General features: G+C 44.8%; 3 protein-coding genes and 1 pseudogene across 3 annotated transcripts; 1 reads left to right on the top strand and 3 right to left on the bottom strand.

Moving 5' to 3' along the window:
• Positions 1-216: 216 nt before the first annotated feature.
• Positions 217-1,984, bottom strand: LOC120694841 (peroxidase 2-like). Its single transcript, XM_039978139.1, has 4 exons — positions 1,597-1,984; positions 1,263-1,436; positions 1,006-1,174; positions 217-895 (listed from the first exon to the last, which is right to left on the bottom strand). The coding sequence occupies exons 1-4, from the start codon at positions 1,801-1,803 to the stop codon at positions 507-509; spliced, it is 939 nt and encodes a 312-aa protein (XP_039834073.1). The 5' UTR covers positions 1,804-1,984; the 3' UTR covers positions 217-506.
• Positions 1,985-4,622: 2,638 nt separating this feature from the next.
• On the bottom strand, positions 4,623-6,155 carry LOC120694840 (annotated as a pseudogene).
• Positions 6,156-12,905: 6,750 nt separating this feature from the next.
• LOC120695620 (peroxidase 2-like) lies at positions 12,906-14,512 on the bottom strand. The gene is made up of 4 exons (XM_039978819.1): positions 14,354-14,512; positions 13,936-14,142; positions 13,651-13,816; positions 12,906-13,565 (listed from the first exon to the last, which is right to left on the bottom strand). The coding sequence occupies exons 1-4, from the start codon at positions 14,510-14,512 to the stop codon at positions 13,174-13,176; spliced, it is 924 nt and encodes a 307-aa protein (XP_039834753.1). The 3' UTR covers positions 12,906-13,173.
• A 1,219-nt stretch (positions 14,513-15,731) lies between these two features.
• On the top strand, positions 15,732-19,272 carry LOC120695619. The gene is made up of 4 exons (XM_039978818.1): positions 15,732-17,198; positions 17,688-17,784; positions 18,826-19,088; positions 19,195-19,272. The coding sequence occupies exons 1-4, from the start codon at positions 15,732-15,734 to the stop codon at positions 19,270-19,272; spliced, it is 1,905 nt and encodes a 634-aa protein (XP_039834752.1).
• Positions 19,273-19,486: the final 214 nt, after the last annotated feature.

Genomic DNA, 19,486 nt, shown 5'->3' with positions numbered 1-19,486 from the left:
CAGACATTAACCGAGGCAGTTTTTTAACGTGCCCGCCTCCGAGCTGTTTTCAAAGCGCCTCACAAAATCGTTTTTTGTAGTAGTGACATTTGGAATTAAAATATACCGAAAATTGCCTATATTTCTAACAATAAATTAACTTACACTTACTACAAACAATAATAGTCATTGGATTTGTTATCTTTCATAATAATAAGACAAACAATTATCAAGACGAGTGTAAGTAGTACGTAAATACGTAATCCTCCATGCCTTCTTGTAGCCAAGAGAATGTTATTACACGTGTAGGCATGCCACGCCACGCGCACGCTCTCTGTTCCATGTAAGACTTGATGGATCAAGAAAGCGAGATGGCCGGCACGCTAGTATTTCATCAGCTTATACAAAGCATGCAGGCATGCGCTATTTGATATTGGCTGTAGTGAGCAGGATCGATCAGCTTATTATTCGTTCGTGTGGTCCTCGTATTTTTCACATATGTAATTAATATCGTCGTCGTCGTCTTCCTAGGAGTTGGCGGCGGAGCATGTTGTCCTGATCTGCCCCTGCGTCCCCGTCAGCGGGCTGAGGTTGCCCATCTTCACCATGGCCGTCACGAAGGCGCTGCTGAACGCCGACGGGCTGGAGGCGAAGTTTCGCACAATGTTGTCGGTGCTGCCGCCGTTGAAGAGCTCCTGGTCCGAGTGCAGGAGCCCCTTCTGGGACAGCAGGTTCTTGAAGTAGGCGTTGTCGAACGCGGTGGGCGTCGCCGTGTCCAGCGGCGCCATGACGTTGCTGCCGCCGGTCATGGGGCAGCTGGCCCGGAGCGAGGTCGCGAACGCCTGGTTGATGTTGGTGTCGTTGTAGATGTGGTCTTGGTAGCTCGGGCAATGCGCCTGCCCGATCGTGTGAGCACCTGATGATGCAACACATGCAAATTAACAGTCCGGGCCGGTTGGTTAAAAACTTAACAAAAGTCACGGAAGAGTACTTGTGATTGGAACAGATACTATGCATGCACCGTACCTGAGAGGGCAACCATGTCGGTTGGGTTGAGGCCCAAGTCGCCGTACCCTTTAATCAGTTCGGCGAGGCTAGCTGTAGGGGGGATCAGAAACTGATTTACCGTGCTCGTGCTTGCAGCTTTGGGCGAGTCCCGTCTCCCCAGCGGAACACTCCATGACGGCCCTCCCAGCTGCCAATTTTACATACATGCGTCCAGGTCAGCAGCCAGCAACTCATCAATCAAGTGAAGCAAGCATCATGCTCTTAGCTAGCCTTACCGCTACGACGGAGTCGCGGGCGGCGACGGCGAGGATGTCGGCGCAGGAGACGGTCTGCTTGCAGATGGCCTCCACCTGCGCCTTGATGTTGGCGATGACGTCGAAGCCTCTCAGAGTTAAATTCGGAGGATCGTTCTGCTCGTTCCCCGCCAGCAGAATGGACGCATCACAGCCCTGCACGGAGCGAGTCAACGAGCGAGCTGAGCATCATAATTAGTCATGAACTAACTTGTGGTTTTAACTTTTAAGACGATTGACAGATCGGATCTACATATACTGTCTTAAAGAAAGAAAAACAAAGAAAGACAGAACAAGGTGTGCGATGGACACTTGCTTGGACAAAGCAGTCGTGGAAGTGCAGCCTGAGCAGGGACGCCCCCATGCGAGCCTCCTTGGCCACCGCCGCGTTGACGGCGCTCTTGATGGTGGCCAGGGCCCTGGGGCACGACGTGTCGTAGAATGTCGACGACAGCTGCGCCGACGCCACCGAGGCCAGCGCTACCAGCACTAACAGGCTAAGGCAACAAGTAGTAGAAGCCATGGCTGCTAGCTAGCTACAAGCAGAGCAGAGTGTTTCGATGGGTTTGCACTTTGCAGGTGGTTTTGGTACTCAGCTAGCTACCCGGCCGTGGTGGTCTGCAAGAGAAGGCTGCATTGCACACATATTTATAGAACCCATGGATGCCTGCAATGCCACCACTAGCTAGGGATCCCACAACATCCAAATCCGACGCCAAACTGGTCCAGGTTTAGTCGTCTCTGAATGCTGCATTGCAGAGCAGCCATTGTCTCGTCCAGTGGTGGAGAGCTTGGTAGCCAGTCGATCAAGGATTGACCAACATGTACGTAACGTATGTGTAAATAAAATGAAGGGAGTAACTGCTATTAAAAAAAAACTCGGCCGGGTGGGGAAAGACCGCCCCACCGGTATTGACTTTCAGAAGAAGCCTCGGCTTCCCCGACCGAGAAAATCCCCGAACCCTGGCCCCGCCCTGACACCGGGGCCGTTACCCATGGGAACCTGGGCCGTCCACACACAGTGCTTTGGCACCGGGGCCAGCGAGGGGATTTTTTTACCCTCAGCCTGAAATTCGCTCCCACGGGGAGTCGAACCCAGGACCTGAGGGGTGCCGCCAGACTCCTCTAACCACTAGGCTAGAGGCCCTTTGGCGGGAGTAACTGCTATTGCCAGACGCGTACACCAATTCGTAGGAGCTTGTCATGTGGAGAGGATAACTTATGTGTACCAGCGTGAAGAGGATAACTCGGTTGTCCCTCTAGATCACGTACATGCAACCTGCTAGTAAAATCTTCCAATATACTACATTCATACTGTTTGGAAGATTTGGTTTGATAGATTCTGACATATCCATGTTTTCGTAGAAACTTTCATATCTATAGTCATAATTTTATTGTAAGCGCTTCAAGCTTTCCTTTAAAAAAAAAGGTTATGCAACTGTCTGAACGACTACATAGCTAAGGGTTTAAAGGTTCTCTTACAATGCAACGGATAAGAACTGAATTGGATGGCCCAAATCCAGAATTGTAAAATCACAACAGGTGGACAACAACAAGAGATGAAATGAGTGATTTCTTCATTATCAAAGCCTACTGCAACTGCAACTTGATAGAAATCCAGACTCTACCATGGAGTCTAAGCCTTCTATTTATTGTGTTTTGCTGATGTGGCAGTATATTTATAGAAGAGAGAGGGAGAGAAATCAAGACGCCAAGTCTTATTTAGACTCCAAATCTTCACGCAAATCAAAAATGAATGTGAGAGAGACAAGTGAGCCATATAAACCAAAGTAACACACTTTGCATTAGAAAGTATAGTTTCTTGTGATGGAGTCTTTGAGGCTTAGACTCTATGAGTGGAGTCTGCATTGGGATTTATAGGAGTGGAACACTGGAGACTTGGTAGTGGAATAGTCTAAGTACTTATATATTGTTGTGGACTTGTGGTCATCAAAAACATGCGGGCAAGTGTGTTTATATGCCAATACCAATAAACTAATAGATTGTGGGTATCCCGCACATTGCTGCGCAGACATAGTTAGCTGTAGGAAACCAAGACCTCGATCTAGGCTCAATCCCCTTTTCTTCACTTTCTACACTCAATAATAGGCTGACGTACAGTTCAGCTCGATAGACTTAAAATACTTACTCTTTCCGTTCTTGAATGAAAGTCATTTGAGGGTTTAAAATTTATACTTAAATGTAAGTCTTTATAGAATCCTTTAGATAAAAAGTTATGCTAATTTTCTTGATTTTGGTGCTAGTTTTATAAAAAAAATCAATTGCAGTGGACTGAGGGTATAAGATATTCTAATCTCTTTGGTTTTGATACGGGCTATTGAAAACTAAGCAATTGATTAATTAAATAATGGAATAATAAGAGTTACATGTGTCTTTTCTCTACCTCCATAATCTGCTTGCAAAAATCTAGAATACCCTACGTTTTAGAACGGAGGGAGTATGTGTAACACAAGTGGGTACCACGTGTCATCTGAGATACTAATAGCAAACAAGGGGGTTGCAATTTTCAGCGGTGCTAGCTGTACCCTTTTTTTAGGACGTCATTTTCGTTTGCTTGCTAAACATCAACCACCAGAGTAGTCTATCATGCTTCATCTTTTTGTGTGGAAAATTCATACTAGCGGACGAGACAGGATAATGAATCTGACGATGTGGGGCTGAGTTATTAGCAAAGAGGTCAGCATTGGTCCAAGACGATTCCATCTTGCTCTGACCCTTGTGCAGTCATTTCCCACTTGTGAAGAGTCATGACAAGATTAGCTAGCCGATGTTTTAACGAGTTTATTTCTTTTGAACTTCCCTGTCAGCTCCAGCTGGCAGCTGCCCTGAGCCTGACCGATAGCTTTTTTTTTCCTTTTGAATAAGATGGCTTCAGATTGTAGGCTATGGGATATGGATTGAGATCATCAACTATTTATTTGCCCAAACATGTAGCTTATCACGGTTTCCACATGTTGGCGTCGGTTTAGTGAAGAATGAAATAGATTAAATTATTTATTTAAATTACAGAAGAAATTGATTTGTGTTATTATTTTATAGTCCAAGAAAATGCAAGCAAAGTATTTATAGAAGAAACCTCTTACTTTACAATAAGCAAATTAATTAAAGCGGTATATTTATATAGACTCAATTAACCTCTCAATGCCTTTGCATGAGAAGCTAGACGATGTTATACACACACACACACACACACACACACACACACACACACACACACACACACACACACACACACACACACACACACACACACACGTACGGCTGTCTCCGTTCCATATACACTTGGTGGAACAAGCTAATTAAGAGAGCACGCAACCTAGCTATAGTATTGTTGCACGCACAACCTTATTCGCATGTATATATTATAGATGCCAATTAACAAGCTAATAAGAAGCGTGTGACTAGCTTATTAGGAATAATTACGAGGAGTTGACCCTCCAGCAGTTGGTCCTGATCTGGCCCTGGGCCCCGGTGAGCGGCTGGAGGTTCCCCATCTTGATCATGGCCGTCGCGAAAGCGCTGGTGAAGGCGGCTGCGTTGGAGGCGAAGTTGCGGACAATGCTGTCGGTGCTGCCGTTGTTGAAGAGCTCCTGGTCCGAGTGCAGGAGCCCCCCTCTGGGACACCAGGTTGCTGAAGTAGGCGTTGTCGAAGGTGTTGGGCGTCGCGGCGTCCAGCGGCGCCAGGTTGTTGTCGGCTTGTCGCCGCCGGTGGCGGGGCAGTTGGCCCTCAGCGACGCGGCGAAGGTAGCGTTGATGTTGGGCTCGGTGATATGGTCCCGGAAGGTCGTGCAGCGAGCCTGGCCGATAGTGTGAGCGCCTGCCGCCATTGTTATTGAACTAACATTGTTACAGATCGAAGAACATACACAACATTAATTGTGTATAGTACCTGAGAGAGCAACCAGGTCTGTTGTGTCGAGGTTCTTGTTCTGGAACGCAGGGATAAGTTGTGAGAGGTTAAATTGAGGAGGTGGGAGGTCGCTATTTGCCATGGTCGCGCTTGAATTGGTAGAGTCCCTTCTTCCCAGTGGAACGGTCCATGAAGGCCCGCCGAGCTGCAATGCATATGTATATCGTCGTCAGCAGCGCGGGTCACCATGGGGGCCGCCGGGCCAATGATGAGATGAGATGAGATGAGATGAGATCTACTACCGCTACGACGGAATCGCGGGCGGCGACGGTGAGGATGTCGGCGCAGGAGACGGTCTGCGGGCACAAAGCCTCCAGCTGCGCCTTGATGCTGTCGACGACGCCGAAGCCCCTCAGCGATCCAGCGTTCGGAAGCGCGTTCTGCTCCCCGCCGTTCGTGTCATTCAGCAGAACCGACGCGTCGCAGCCCTGCAGAATATATATATAATAATCGTTTAACGAATTTCTTATTTAATTATTTGTTGCTTGCTTTTTTGTGTGTGTTATAGAGTACTGTTTTTTTGTTTGTTTTTTGGCGAGGGGTCGAGTACTGTTCGTTGTCAACGTATAAAAAAACCAACTTTTTCAATCTGGATGGCCGATCGACTGTTAAATTAGAGAAGAACTGAAAAAAGGATCGGCGGAAGAGATGCAGTTAATAAGCTAGCTAGGGCTATATGCATGCAGGCTTTGTGATCGACTTGCCTGGACAAAGCAGTCGTGGAAGTGCAGCCTGAGCAGGGACGCCCCCATGCGAGGCTCCTGCGCCACCGCGGCGGTCCTGATGGTGGACAGCGCATTGGGGCACGACGTGTCGTAGAAGGTCGATGACAGCTGCGCCGACGCCCCGGAGGCCAGCACCACCACCACCACCAAGCAGCTAATAAGGAAAGAAGCAGCGGCCATGGCTATAGGCGATGCCATCGCTAGCTCGTTGGCTGTGCTGGTATGTGAGGAATGTTGAGTACTCTATTTTGCTTGTGTTGAGTGAATTGTCAATTGTGCGGTGTGATCGTGCGCTTGATCTTTGGATTGCAGGTACACGGGCGTCAAGTGTCGACGGAGAGCTGCCGTGGAGGTGCTGTGGCCGATGGACCGTGCAATGGACGGCGGTGAAGGACAGCCAGGACCGGAGCTCGTGCCGGGCGGTAGCTGTGGCGTCCACTCCTGGATCGAGGGCGCAAACGGCGATGGAAGGCAGGTTTCTTGGTTTGCGCCACAAAACCAACGAGGCGGACGGCGGTTGAAGACGCCAAGTCGTGGAGGCACGGGCGTCGGTCTCGGGACTGACGGAGGCGACAGGCGTCGACGACGTCTAGGGCCTTGCTGCGGGCGAGGAGGTGACGGGCGTCGAACGGCATCTAGGGCCGTCAGAAGGCCGAGGCGGGAACGACGTCTTGGGCCACGGCGTGGAGGCGGGAATCTTCCCGCGCGTGGAGTTTTGGCGGTTTTCTCAAAACCGGCCACCTACCCGGGTTTCGCAGACCCCCCCAAAACCGCGAACCGGATCTTCATCCACACGGCGGCATCGCGGAGAAGACTTCGACTCGAAGAAAGAACCTCGACCATCGGATGAGTCCTTGTATCTTTTTCCGGTTTTGCCCCTACGGGCTTTCTAATGTCTAATTGAGTCTAGGGGTAGTTTAGTCTTTTGGGGTTGAGAGTTGTTGGGGTTAAATACCCCCCCTCTCTCTCTCCTTTTGCCAGGGACAGCACGTCGCCTCCCCCTCTCCTGGCGCCCTCCTCCTCTCTTTTCTTCCTCCCTCTCCTCTCTAAGGATTAGAGGTATGGATTTTTGAGACTCTTGTACTGAGATTGAATAGGAAAGGAGGCCCTTCCCTCCTTGTGCCCTCCGGGGATTTGATTTCGTTTCAATCTCATACATTTTGTGCTTTGTTTGTGACGATTCTTGGTTTTCGTTTGTGCGATCATGAAGCATGAGATCGTAGGTCTTCTCTGAGCTCTTTGAGGTGAATCCATCGCTCTTTACTTAGTGCCAAACGCCTAGGATTCACGAGCTCTTTCAATTCGAAGTTCTTGAGTTCCAGAGAAAACCCCATTCTTTCTCGGAATTTCCTCGATTCCTCCCAAACCATTGAGTGATTCGTCGATTCCTTTGGTGGGTATGTTCACAAGGTCTTTGTGATCGTGCCTGCAAAATTTGGTGAGATTTTGACTTGATTTGATCCAGCAATCATCAAGTTTTCAAAAGTTCGCGGGCTGAAAAACCTGTTTCTGCGTCGGGCTGAGTTTCTACCTATCACCGGTTAAACCGACACTTGTGATATGTTGCGTCGGTTCAACCGGTGAGTTGGTTTTTCGCACGTTAGGGTTTTCTGCTTTGCATCTGGTTGCACCGGTGCATTTTCTCTCTTGTGCATCGGTTCAACCGGTGATACCGAGCCAGTACTTCTCTGCACATTACCTAGGACTCTAGGGTTGGGTGCGCACTTGTGATCAAAGGACGAACTTTTGTTTGCAAGAATTTTTGATCGGCTCTCATTCACCCCCTCTGGTCGCCAGTTTCGGTTCCTTAGCCTGCAAAGGGGAATGGTGCCCTCCATGCATATTTATAGGCCCCACACTGATGCCTTCTGCATGTCACCAGGGTCAGAAAACATCCAAACCCGGTGCCCAGTTCTCTGAATGCCAGCAGCAACTGTTTTCGTCATGCAGTGCAGCAGCTAGCCACTCTCTCGACCCGGCATGCATACAGTATTGACCAACTTGCATGCATGCCATACACTTGCCATATATTCAGGACAGACATGTAGCTAGCTAGTTAGGCTGAATTATTGTTCCTGAGTGCAGTTTTAATTTGTACTCCAGTGCAAGTGCCCGGTCGATCCAATAATGCAAGAGATCGACGCCACGGATGTCCAATTCGAAATATTTTCAATTTTAAGCATGAAGATATTTCGAAATGGGAAAAGTCTAAATTACTACTCTTAACTATAGCTAAAGTCTTGATAACCCCCTAAACTATCGTTTGATTTATTTTACCCCCCAAATTATACTCTTTGGTTCAAATTACCCCCTAACATAATTTATCTTTTTCATTTCTCAATGTATAGATGGAGTTTTCATTTGAAATTTTACGAGATGATAGTACACAACACAACACATGTTAGAAAAATATATCATAATTTTTTATCATTATTGTGATATGTTAGAATATTTAACAAAAATTAAACATTGGAGTTCAAAATTATATGAAAAATAAAATTGAAGAATTATAAAAATTTTCTAAAATATGCATCCTGATGTCCACTACCACCCTGCAAAATTTGAGATTAAAAATCAACTTGTGTATGGAGAAACAAAAAAAACAAATTATATTATGTGGTAGAATGAACTAAATGGCATAGTTCAGAAGGTAAATTGAACCAAGTTATAGTTTAGGGAGTTATCCGGACTTTGACTATAGTTGAAGGGAGTAATTTAGACTTTTTTTTTGAAATCTTACTATTACTAATTGAAGGCTCCTTTTGAAGCCTTCAGGTGAAGCCACATAGAATCCTAGGTGGACAGTCTAAAAAAATAGAGAAATCATACAAATTCTCACAAAAATCAGAAACATCCGGCCATCAATTCGGCAACTCTAATCATATTGCCATTGGATCTGTTATCTTTTTAATAAATTACCCATCTCTTCCATTATGACTATTACTAATTGAAGGCTCCTTTTGAAGCCTTCAGGTGAAGCCACCTAGGATCCTAGGTGGACAGTCTAAAAATAGAGAAATCATACAAATTCTCACAAAAATCAGAAACATCCGGCCATCAATTCGGCAACTCTAATCATAATAACCATTGGATCTGTTATCTTTTTAATAAATTATCCACATCTGTCATTATGAAAAATAGACTAAAGTAACCCCCTAAATATGTATCTTAATTGCCCACCTCTGCCATTATAGAAAATAATCTAAAGTAACCCCTAATCTTCATGTAAATTACCCACTTATACCATTATAAAATAATATCAAATAACCCCCTAAATTTTCATGTATATTATCCAACGATAACATAATAAAAAGTTAAAATGAACCCCAAATCTGAATCAAAATTATGTTATTATAATAAAATCTTAAAGCACATCAATATAAATTATAAATTACTATCTCTATCATTATTAATATATTATTCATGTTATTATTTATATAAATATACTAAACATAATGTGTTTGTCATCATATATTCATGTACAAGAGAAGAGATAAGAATACCAATTTTAATGTTGTTTACATAGCTCAAATAAAGTTTTCAATTAAACACATATCAAACATATATGGAAGTGTGATGCGAAGTGAGAAAAAATTGCTAGTAACTAAATCTATCACATTTATTACAATTACATAATGATAAATATGTATATCTTTGCAGTACTGGATTAGAATATTTAATTGGTTAAAGAGAGTGTTAGATAAATAATTATTAGATATCTCTAACTAGCCCGTGCGGAAGAACGGATTGATAGACTAGTATAATTTAATTTGTATATATAATTTGTCCGGCCGGCCCTTTGGATACCAACACAGGCAGCTAGCTCGCAGTGTGCATTGAGCACAACGGTTGGTACAGAGTGCTGGTCAAGGAAGACGGGCAGGACGTGTCATGAGCAGTGTGTCTCTGATCTTGCAAATAATTATGCATTGCACGTTATATATATGCATTAATCCCGGAACATATATGCACGTTGTGTGTCGAATATAGAAGAAGCACGTAGCCATCTTATTTAAGTCTTGATAAACAAGTGTAAACAGAAGCATTTAGAATTTAGATTAGATATGTCATGGACACTTTATCCGAAATACCGTGAGCTAATAATTATCAGTTCCACCAGAAAAATCAGTTTTCTCAACGAATTTTCTATTTAAATTCGAAATGAGGTCTATACTAGTTCGATTTATTTAATTTGTGTAGGAATTTATATTAGAAGCAGACGCATGCTATTATTTGTGAAGTAATTTGGAACATATATATGTAATATAGATAGTTGCTCGGTATAATGGCAGGAATTTGGAAACATACATAGTGAAACGAACACCAATACTATCTACAGGAATCTTAAGCTGTGCATGCATGTACTCTAGCTAGTGTGCCATATCAATCGTTTAGTGATGACTAGTATAACCTTCAGTTATGCTAGGACCCACGTCATTCTCATCTAGCTAGCGAGACATTGACCCGGGTTCACATGGGTACCAGCCGACGAGACAACTTGGACCAAAGGATTGGACTGGTTATGGTTAGGCACAAAGGTCAGCATTTGTCCAAGAAAAATCCACCTTTGCCTGACCCGTGCAGCCACTCTGGCAACACGGGAGTGTTGTCAGTTAGTTGGCATCAAGTGAATAGACGACGTTGACGCCCTGATTCTTTTTATTTTCATTTAAACGTACCCTTGTTTTGAGAATTAAAATTTGGGTAAAGTCTGTTTTTTCAACCTTGAACTATTGTGATCATCCGATTTTAGCAATTTCTACAAAATCGGACATCATACGCCTCCAATTGATAAAACCGTGCCAAAAAACACCCCCAAACCGAAACCGCACTGGTTTCATGCCACGTCACATTGGGCGTCCAACAAGGCACCACTTGCCCATTTAGCAAGCGGGCCTCCTTTACTCCCTGGCCCGCTTGCACTGTCTCTGCCACTCACCCGTTCCCCACCCGTGGGAGCTCGGCGGCGGCGGCAGCCGGCGGGCACGGCGCTGGAAGACCTACCGGAGGACGCGTGATATGCATCTTGAGTGAGATGTCGTTCCATGGAGTCATCTTGGTGGAAGCTGCGTGCAAAGTTCAGAATTTCAAGATCTAGCACCGTGCGTGACCCGGCACGCCACGTGGGGGAGCGTGCTGGTGCCCCTACCACCTGGCGCGACGGGGGCTGCCTGGAGCCACCATCGCCGCCGCACGCGCTTGAGCTGCCCACGCGGCGCCAGCACGACCATGGCTTCGACGTCGCGGCGCAGCCTGCATGCAGTAGTGGGGGGGGGACGGGGTCGGGAGGTGCGGGCTCGTCGGGGAGGGGGTAAGCCTAGGCGGAGCGCGAGGGCCAGCGGGAAAGCCGGGGAGGCAGCGGTGGCGGTGGCAAGGTGGCGGCACACGGAACATGTGCATATGAGAGAGAGGGAGAGAGAGAGGGCTGGGGGAGATGGGCTTACAAGGGGCCCCACTTGCTGACTGAGCAAGTGTGCAAGTCGGACGGCCAACATAACACGAAATCAGGGTGGTTTCGGTTCCAAGATATTTATTTGCACGGTTTTGTCTGTTGGAGGTGTAGGATGTCTGGTTTCGTAGTTCAGGGACCAAAATTGGACGATCCTAATAGTTCAAGGTTGAAAAACGGACTTTATTCTTAAAATTTTAAAAGTTCGATTGGTTCTTCTCTAAAACATAAGTATTTGCTTTTTTAATGGAAAACATAAATATTTTTTGCCAGAGGAGGAAAATATAAGTTGGAGTATATATATATAGTAGTAGCACATATTCCATTCAATTGGGCACCGGTAACTGTTTGATTAACATCTAGATGACTAGACACATATTTGATTCAACTGATTACTGATGTGCTCGATCACCACCACATAAATGAGCTAGCGGTTGAAGTAATGAATATAACCGAAGAAGATTTGGGTGGTGCTCTGCTGGCCATGAGTATATATCTATTATCTTATTATTTGGCCAACAAACGGAGCCTCCACATTCGCTCTCAAGGTCTAGAAATTTCCACATTAATCGGCGAAAAACAAAAAAAATAAAATTACCCACCATTGCTATTATGATAAAGATTAGCCTAAAATACCCCTATGTCTAATTAAAAATCACCCACCAATGTCATTATAAAAAAATTAAATATAAAATATCATTTAGCTATGTATCAGTTACAAATATATACTATTAATAAAAAATAAAGCTAACAACAATCAATCAAAATAAAATGAAAATAAGAATAATTATCTGCATAATATTATTAAAGCTCAACAAATTAAATTATTATTATAGCTAGATCATAGTTGAATTGTTTTAATCGAGCCTCCATGTTCGCTCTCAAAGCCTAGAAATTTCCACATTAATCGGCAAAAAACAAAAAAAATAAAATTATCCACCATTGCCATTACGATAAAAATTAGCCTAAAATACCCCTGTGTCTAATTAAAAATCACCCACCAATGCAATTATGAAAAATTAAATATAAAATAACATTTAGCTATGTATCAGTTACAAATATATACTATTAATAAAAACTAAAGCTAACAATAATCAATCAAAATAAAATGAAAATAATAATAATAATCTGCATAATATTATTAAAGCTCAATAAATCAAATTGTTATTATAGGTAGATCATAGTTGAATTGTTTTAATCAACAATAAGACATAATTTACGATAATGAACAGGGTGATGTATAGTAAAAAATAGTATAACCTTTAAGTAAAGATACAACGACATGGAAATTTTTTAATTTTCAATACTAGCCGCGCAAATGCGTGGGCTATACGCCTAGTTCAACTGAAGTGACGACCTTGTACTGCAAAACTAAAATTAGGTTGAGCTCTCTGTTCAGCATGATGGTTCACAATTGTACCATATCATCTGTTCAGCCTCCTTGTTCAGATTACGTTACATAATACTTTTGTAGCCTTCAAATTTCATATTTTGTAATGGGATTCATGTACCAAATGATGGACTGATTGATGGCTGGGCCATATTTAAGCAGAGAGAAGTAACATTAAGCAAGGGAATCCTTCATGCTTTTGCATATATGGAGCCCCTGAAATACACGAGCATCTTTTGTCTGAGCTGATCCATGCATGCCACTTTTGCAGCATCTCACAGTCAGACTTCCTCATTCATCTAGGTGCACAATTGTGTGTAAAGCGTACTAAGATGCATGGTGGCCGTGCTAGCCTTATTAGCCTGAAAACGCACTTGTATACTATATGGTGGCAATTCTTAATTCACTTTGGAGCAGGTGAGCCTGATCTGTCCCTGGGATCCGGTCAGCGGGCTGAGGTTGGCCATCTTCACCATGGCCGCGGCGAAGGCGCTGCTGAAGGCCGCCTTGCTGGAGGCGAAGTTCCTGACAGTGTTGTCCGTGCTGCCACCGTTGAAGAGCTCCTGGTCGGAGTGCAGGAGCCCTTTCTGGCTTAGCAGGTTTGTGTAGTAGGCGTTGTCGAACGCGTACGGCGTCGACGTGTCGAGCGGCGCCAGGTTGCTGTCGCCGGAGCCGGTCGGCCGCGGGCAGTTGGCCTTGAGCGAGCTCGCGAACCCCGGGTTGATGTTGGTGTCGTTGTAGATGTGGTCCCTGAAGTTGAGGCACTGCGACTGCCCGATCGTGTGCGCCCCTGCATCATCCAGGCAACACCTTGCATTGTTAAGTTAATCTGTTCATGCATGGCACTTGAAGCACTTGAAAGAGCGCTTACATACCGGAGAGGGCAACCATGTCGGTCGCGGTGAAACCCTTGTTGCCGAAGGCGCTGATGAGGTCGGTGAGGTTGAAGAAGGGAGGCGGCAGGTCGTTGTTTGCCAGGGTCTGGCTCGCGGTTGTGGAGTCCCTCCGCCCCAGGGGAACCGTCCATGAGGGCCCTCCCAACTACATGATCGAGAAAAAGGAATGAATCAATTACACGAGACGAGGCTGGGGTCCATGAATTGGATGCAGCTGGTGATCGATGACCACGAACGAAAGCCGCCCAATGCAAGTAGGCTTACCGCGACGACGGAGTCGCGGGCGGCGACGGCGAGGATGTCGGCGCAGGAGACGGTCTGCTTGCAGATGGCCTCCACCTGCGCCTTGATGTTGGCGATGACGTCGAAGCCCCTCAGAGATCCCACGTTGGGCAACGCCCCCTGCTCGCCGGTGAAGCTGCCGGGGATGTCGGCCAACAGTACGGACGCGTCGCTGAGATGCCCGTGGGGCTAGGACCTTGTGATGAGTGATTGAACAACACAGTGTGCGTGTGACGTTTCTCTTGGTTGGTGTCGATGCAGGTGATAGGTGGAGACTGAACATGCGGCGACGTGTGAAGAATGAAGATATGATGCCACGCCGATGGACTGAGAGCGGTGAAGGGTGGATCAAGACTTGCGTTCGAGGGATTTGAGATCGTGCGGTGTATGTCTACTGTACCTGACGACACAGCGAGAGAACGTTGGTGGACGGTTTCTTGGTTAAGCCACAAAACCAAGATCCCGGACGTTCGTTGCGGCGGACGTGGCTGAAGACGGGGACAATTGTCGATCGCGAGAAGATTCCGGATCGTCGTGCGGCGAGATCACGGGACGCCATGGTGCTAGATGGAAGGATCGCGGACATCGAGATTGTTTGCCGTGGAGGATGATATTGAGTGATACGCGCCGATTACGTTAATTTGATTTACGTAATGGCAAATTTGTAATTTAGGTAGTGCCACCCTATGGGTTATAAATATGTGGCACCTAGGATTGAGGGGTATGCGTTTTTAGGGTTTTTGGGCGTTTGCTACAGTAGCCGTCGTGAACAGTTCCGCGCTACAGTAGCCGCCGTGAACAGTTCCGCGCTACAGTAGCCGCCTCCCTGAAGCTCTTCTTGCGTGCACTCCTCTCTCCAGTCTAGCCTAGGGTTTAATTCCTAGTGAGGGATTTTTGTTGATCTCTCTAATCAAGAGAGGGAGGACGATCGGGCGGAGGCTAGATGCAATTTTGTAAGAACAAGTACTTGGTTTAATACTTTATCATTAAGTATTGTTCTTCGTTTCATTGCATCGTGCTTATTTGTTCTTCGTCAGGTTTATCGTCGGTTTCAATCTAGGTTTTCTTGATCCGCATTTTATACTTAATTTCCTTGCATAATATTTTGAGAATAGATTTCTAGTGATCTTGTGAACCTATGTTTCGAGTTTCCTCGCGTTTGGATCTAATTTGCTAAAGTTCTTGAAATTTGGGAGTTTGATCTGTTTGCTTCCGTGCGAAATTATTTTGAGTTGCTCCCATTCACCCCCCCTCTGGTCGCATTTTCCGGTCCTACAATTGGTACCAGAGCCGGTTAAGGTTTTCTCATACCTAATCTGTTGTGAAATCCACTTGTGGCGATCATGACTTCGTCTTCACATCCACCTGCTTTTGATGGAACCGATTACCCGTACTGGAAGGCTCGCATGAGTGCCTTTCTCAAGGGGAAAGGGATTGCGATTTGGAATATTACAATTGATACGACTTATGTGATTCCAGCTGATCCCTCAAATGCAGCTCACGCTACAAAATATGAAAACAATAACAAAGCTGTAGATTTTCTCTTTGCTGCTTTGAGCAAATCTGAATTTGATCGTGTTTCTGACAAACAAGTTGCTCATGAGATTTGGTCTACTCTACAAAATTTTCATGAGGGCACCAACGCAGTGAAGATCCGGTTATTTGAAACTTACAGGCGCGAATATGATAATTTTATGCAATCGCCTGGTGAGTCTATCGAAAATCTTTTCGCTCGATTTTTGAGTCTTGTCAACAAAATGAAAGCCAACATAACGGTTATGCCGTATGATGATCATGCAAGGGCTCTCAAATTGTTGCATGCACTCGACTTGGATGTTTGGGGTACAAAAGTGGAAGCGATTGTTGAGTCTACTAATTATGAGACTCTTACAACTGATGAGCTTTTCAGTAAGCTTAAATCCAAAGAGATCGACATCCAATTTCGAAAAAAGCTTAACAATCCCACAGCTGGTTCTTCTTCAAATATTCCAATGGCTTTGGTTTCTGGGAGTACTAACACTAATGCTAATCTTTCATCTACTCCTAGTTTTGCTTTGTCCTCCTTGTGTCATATTGCAGATGATGAGTTGGAGGTATTTGATGATGATCAGCTTGTTTTGCTCACCAACAAGTTCAAGCGGGTATATGAAAACAGGCGAAATAGAAGGCGTTCAGAAGGATGCTTCAACTGTGGTGAGCGTGGACACTTCATTGCTGATTGTCCAAGCAAGGTGAAGGCACCGGAGCATGGCAACAGCTACAGGCGCCAGGAACAATCAAGGGACAGGAAGAACAAGAGTGATAGGCGTGGGAGAAAGAAGGGACAACAGAAGTTTACTGACAAGCAAATCAAGAAGGCTGCACATGTTCTCTTTTCTTCGCTGGGTAGCTTTGATTCAGATGCCTCCTACAACTCTAGTGATTCAGAGTCCGAAGATGAGAAGCCCAAAAAGACCAATGATGGAGGACTCTGTTTTCTTGCTGACATCAAGGGAGGCATGTGCACTATGGCTTTAAATGAGGGTGATGCATATGACTGCAGCAACGACTCTTCTGATAATGAGGTACAAAATTCTGCTGAAGAAGAAATTGAAGAGTTGACTAAACTTGTTGATAAACAAAATAAAATTCTAGCAAGACTTAAGGCTGATCATGATAGAATATCTGCTGAATTAAAAACACTAAAAGATGCTACACCTGCTGCTGTAGAATGTGAGGAATGTTCTATTCATATGGTTTCTATTTCTGAATTGCAATCTAAGCATGCTGTTTTAGTTGATAAATTTGATTGTGCTAAGATTGAATTGGAAGAACTTCGCTCTCGTTCTGTTTTACTTGGTGCTTGTGCTACTTGTCCAATTTTGCAAACTGAGTTGAATGTTGCTAAATGCCATATTGTTCAGTTGGAGAAACACACTTGTCCTATTTTACCTGAGTGTTTGACTTGTCCTACTTTTGTTGCTGAAATTTCCATCTTAAAGAAGGACAATGCTGCTTTAGAAGAAGAAAACACTCATTTGAGAACAATCCTTGGTTGGTGTTCTGTGCGTGAGCCCCAGATTGGTATGACTATTGCACAAATTAAAAGGGGTGAACATTTTGGTGTTGGTTATGATTTGAAGCGTACTTTTGGTAAAAAGAATGCATATGGTGAGAACAATGGGCCTACTCCCAGTGAGAAGAGTCCACCGGTCTCATCTGAAGGTTTTGTGGTAGAACCTCCCAAGTCTGTTCCTAAAAAGCAGGTTTGGAGGGTTAAACCCAAACACTTCAAAAGCCTGAATAACATATGGCCACCAACTTGTGAACATTTGGATAACCTTAAGCCTGATTTTTCTGGTTCCACTTCTAAGGCTAAGGTTGTCGTTGCTCCTACTCAAAATATTTACCATTGCGATTTTTGTGATCGTGATGGTCATTTGGCGGAATTTTGCTTCCGTAGGAAGCGTGCTGAACGACGTGATCGGTACCCTGCACATGGTGCCTATGATCGTAGTGACTCTAGACGAGCGCCAGTTGTTCGCTTTTCTGGTTTTCGCTCACGTAATAGTGCCCCTGCGTCATATAGGAATGACATGCCACGTTTTCCCCCTCGTGGGCATCGTCGTTCTTTCGAGAGATTTGATTTTGCTAATGCTTCTTTTGAGCAAATGGCCCAGCACTGGTTTTCATTGCATTATCCTAACCCCAGTGTTGAGTCATTAGCTCACTCTCGTGTTCGCTATTGATTGCAGGATGGAGGCGAGGAGAACATATGGATAATGGACTCTGGTTGTTCGCGTCACATGACCGGAGATGATAGATGGTTCTCCAGCCTCACCCCCGCGAGCGGTAAAGAATACATTACATTCGGGGACAATAGTAAAGGAAAAGTGATGGCACATGGCTGTATCAAGGTAACCAATAAATTCATGCTAAAGGACGTCGCGAAGGTACGGAACTTACATTATAACTTGCTTTCTGTCTCACAACTTCTTGATGATGGTTTTGAAGTGCGTTTTAAGAAAGGCAATTCGCGAGTTCTAGATTCTATCGGTAACCTTGTTTGTCAAATCTCCCCCTTTGGACGAATTTTCATGGTTGATTTCTCTAAATCTTTTGGACAAGCTCGTTGTTTGGTTGCTCATGGTTCTCTCCCCATTTGGAAGTGGCATCGTCGTTTGGGTCACTTGAGCTTTGATTTACTATGCCGTTTGAGTTCGATGGGTTTGATAGATGGTTTACCGAAACTCAAGTTTGAGAAAGATTTGGTTTGTGCTCCTTGCAAACATGGCAAAATGATTGCGGCTTCTCATGCACCTGTGACTCAGGTGATGACAGAACGACCGGGTGAGTTGTTACATATGGACACTGTAGGTCCAGCCCGTGTTCGTTCTGCTGGTGGGAAGTGGTATGTGCTCGTCATTGTGGATGATTTTTCTCGTTATTCATGGGTGTTCTTTTTGGAATCCAAGGATGAGGCTTTTCAATTTATTCATGATCTTGTTCTAAAGCTGAAAAATGAGTTATCCAATAATGTCGTTAGAGCAATTCGCAGTGATAATGGCACAGAATTCAAGAATGCTCGAATGAAATCTTTTTGTTCAGAACAGGGTCTTGATCATCAGTTTTCCTCACCGTATGTCCCCCCTCAGAATGGTGTTGTTGAAAGGAAAAATCGAACGCTTGTTGAGATGGCTAGGACAATGCTTGATGAACATAAAACCCCTAGACGTTTTTGGGCTGAGGCGATCAATACCGCTTGCTATGTTGCTAATCGTATTTTTCTGAGAGCTTTTCTGGGGAAAACATCTTATGAGTTGAGATATGGTCGTTGTCCAAAAGTTTCTCATTTTCGCGTATTTGGTTGTAAATGCTTTATTCTGAAAAAAGGAAATTTGGACAAATTTGAATCACGTTCTTCTGATGGGTTGTTCTTGGGGTATGCTTTGCAAGGGCGAGCTTACCGGGTTCTTAATCTTGATACTAATCGCATCGAGGAGACATGTGAGGTCACCTTCGACGAGACGATGCCTTGTTTCTCTTCTGCTTTTGAGTGTGCAGGTGATGATGAGATTGGACAAAACATTTTTGAAGATGAGGTTGATGGACTTGACGATGATGATGATGCAACAGAGGATCCAGCTGTGCTCGAGGCAACTCCCATTCAGACGCCTAGCAGCACGATAGACGATGGGCCTTCAGAGCTTTTCACATCCACAGCAGATCCTGCAGCTATACCTATTGTTGATCATGAACCAGCTACAATTGAGGGGGAGGCAACTTCTGTTAGAACAGCACCTCGACATATTCAGCGTCGCCATCCACCTCAACAAATGATAGGTAACTTGAATGAGCGCACGACAAGGTATAAATCTAGAAATCAATGTGTCCTTGCGCATTCTGCATTTGTTGCCTCTTTTGAACCCCGTGATGTTGGACATGCGCTGTCTGATTCTAATTGGGTCAATGCCATGCATGAGGAGTTAGAAAATTTTGAACGAAATCAGGTTTGGGTTTTGGTTGATCCACTTTTTTTTTTTGCAAACCAATT

Source organism: Panicum virgatum, chromosome 2K, assembly GCF_016808335.1.
Source record: "Panicum virgatum strain AP13 chromosome 2K, P.virgatum_v5, whole genome shotgun sequence".
Classification (NCBI taxonomy): Eukaryota; Viridiplantae; Streptophyta; class Magnoliopsida; order Poales; family Poaceae; genus Panicum; species Panicum virgatum.
This window is presented reverse-complemented; position numbering and strand designations above follow the sequence as displayed.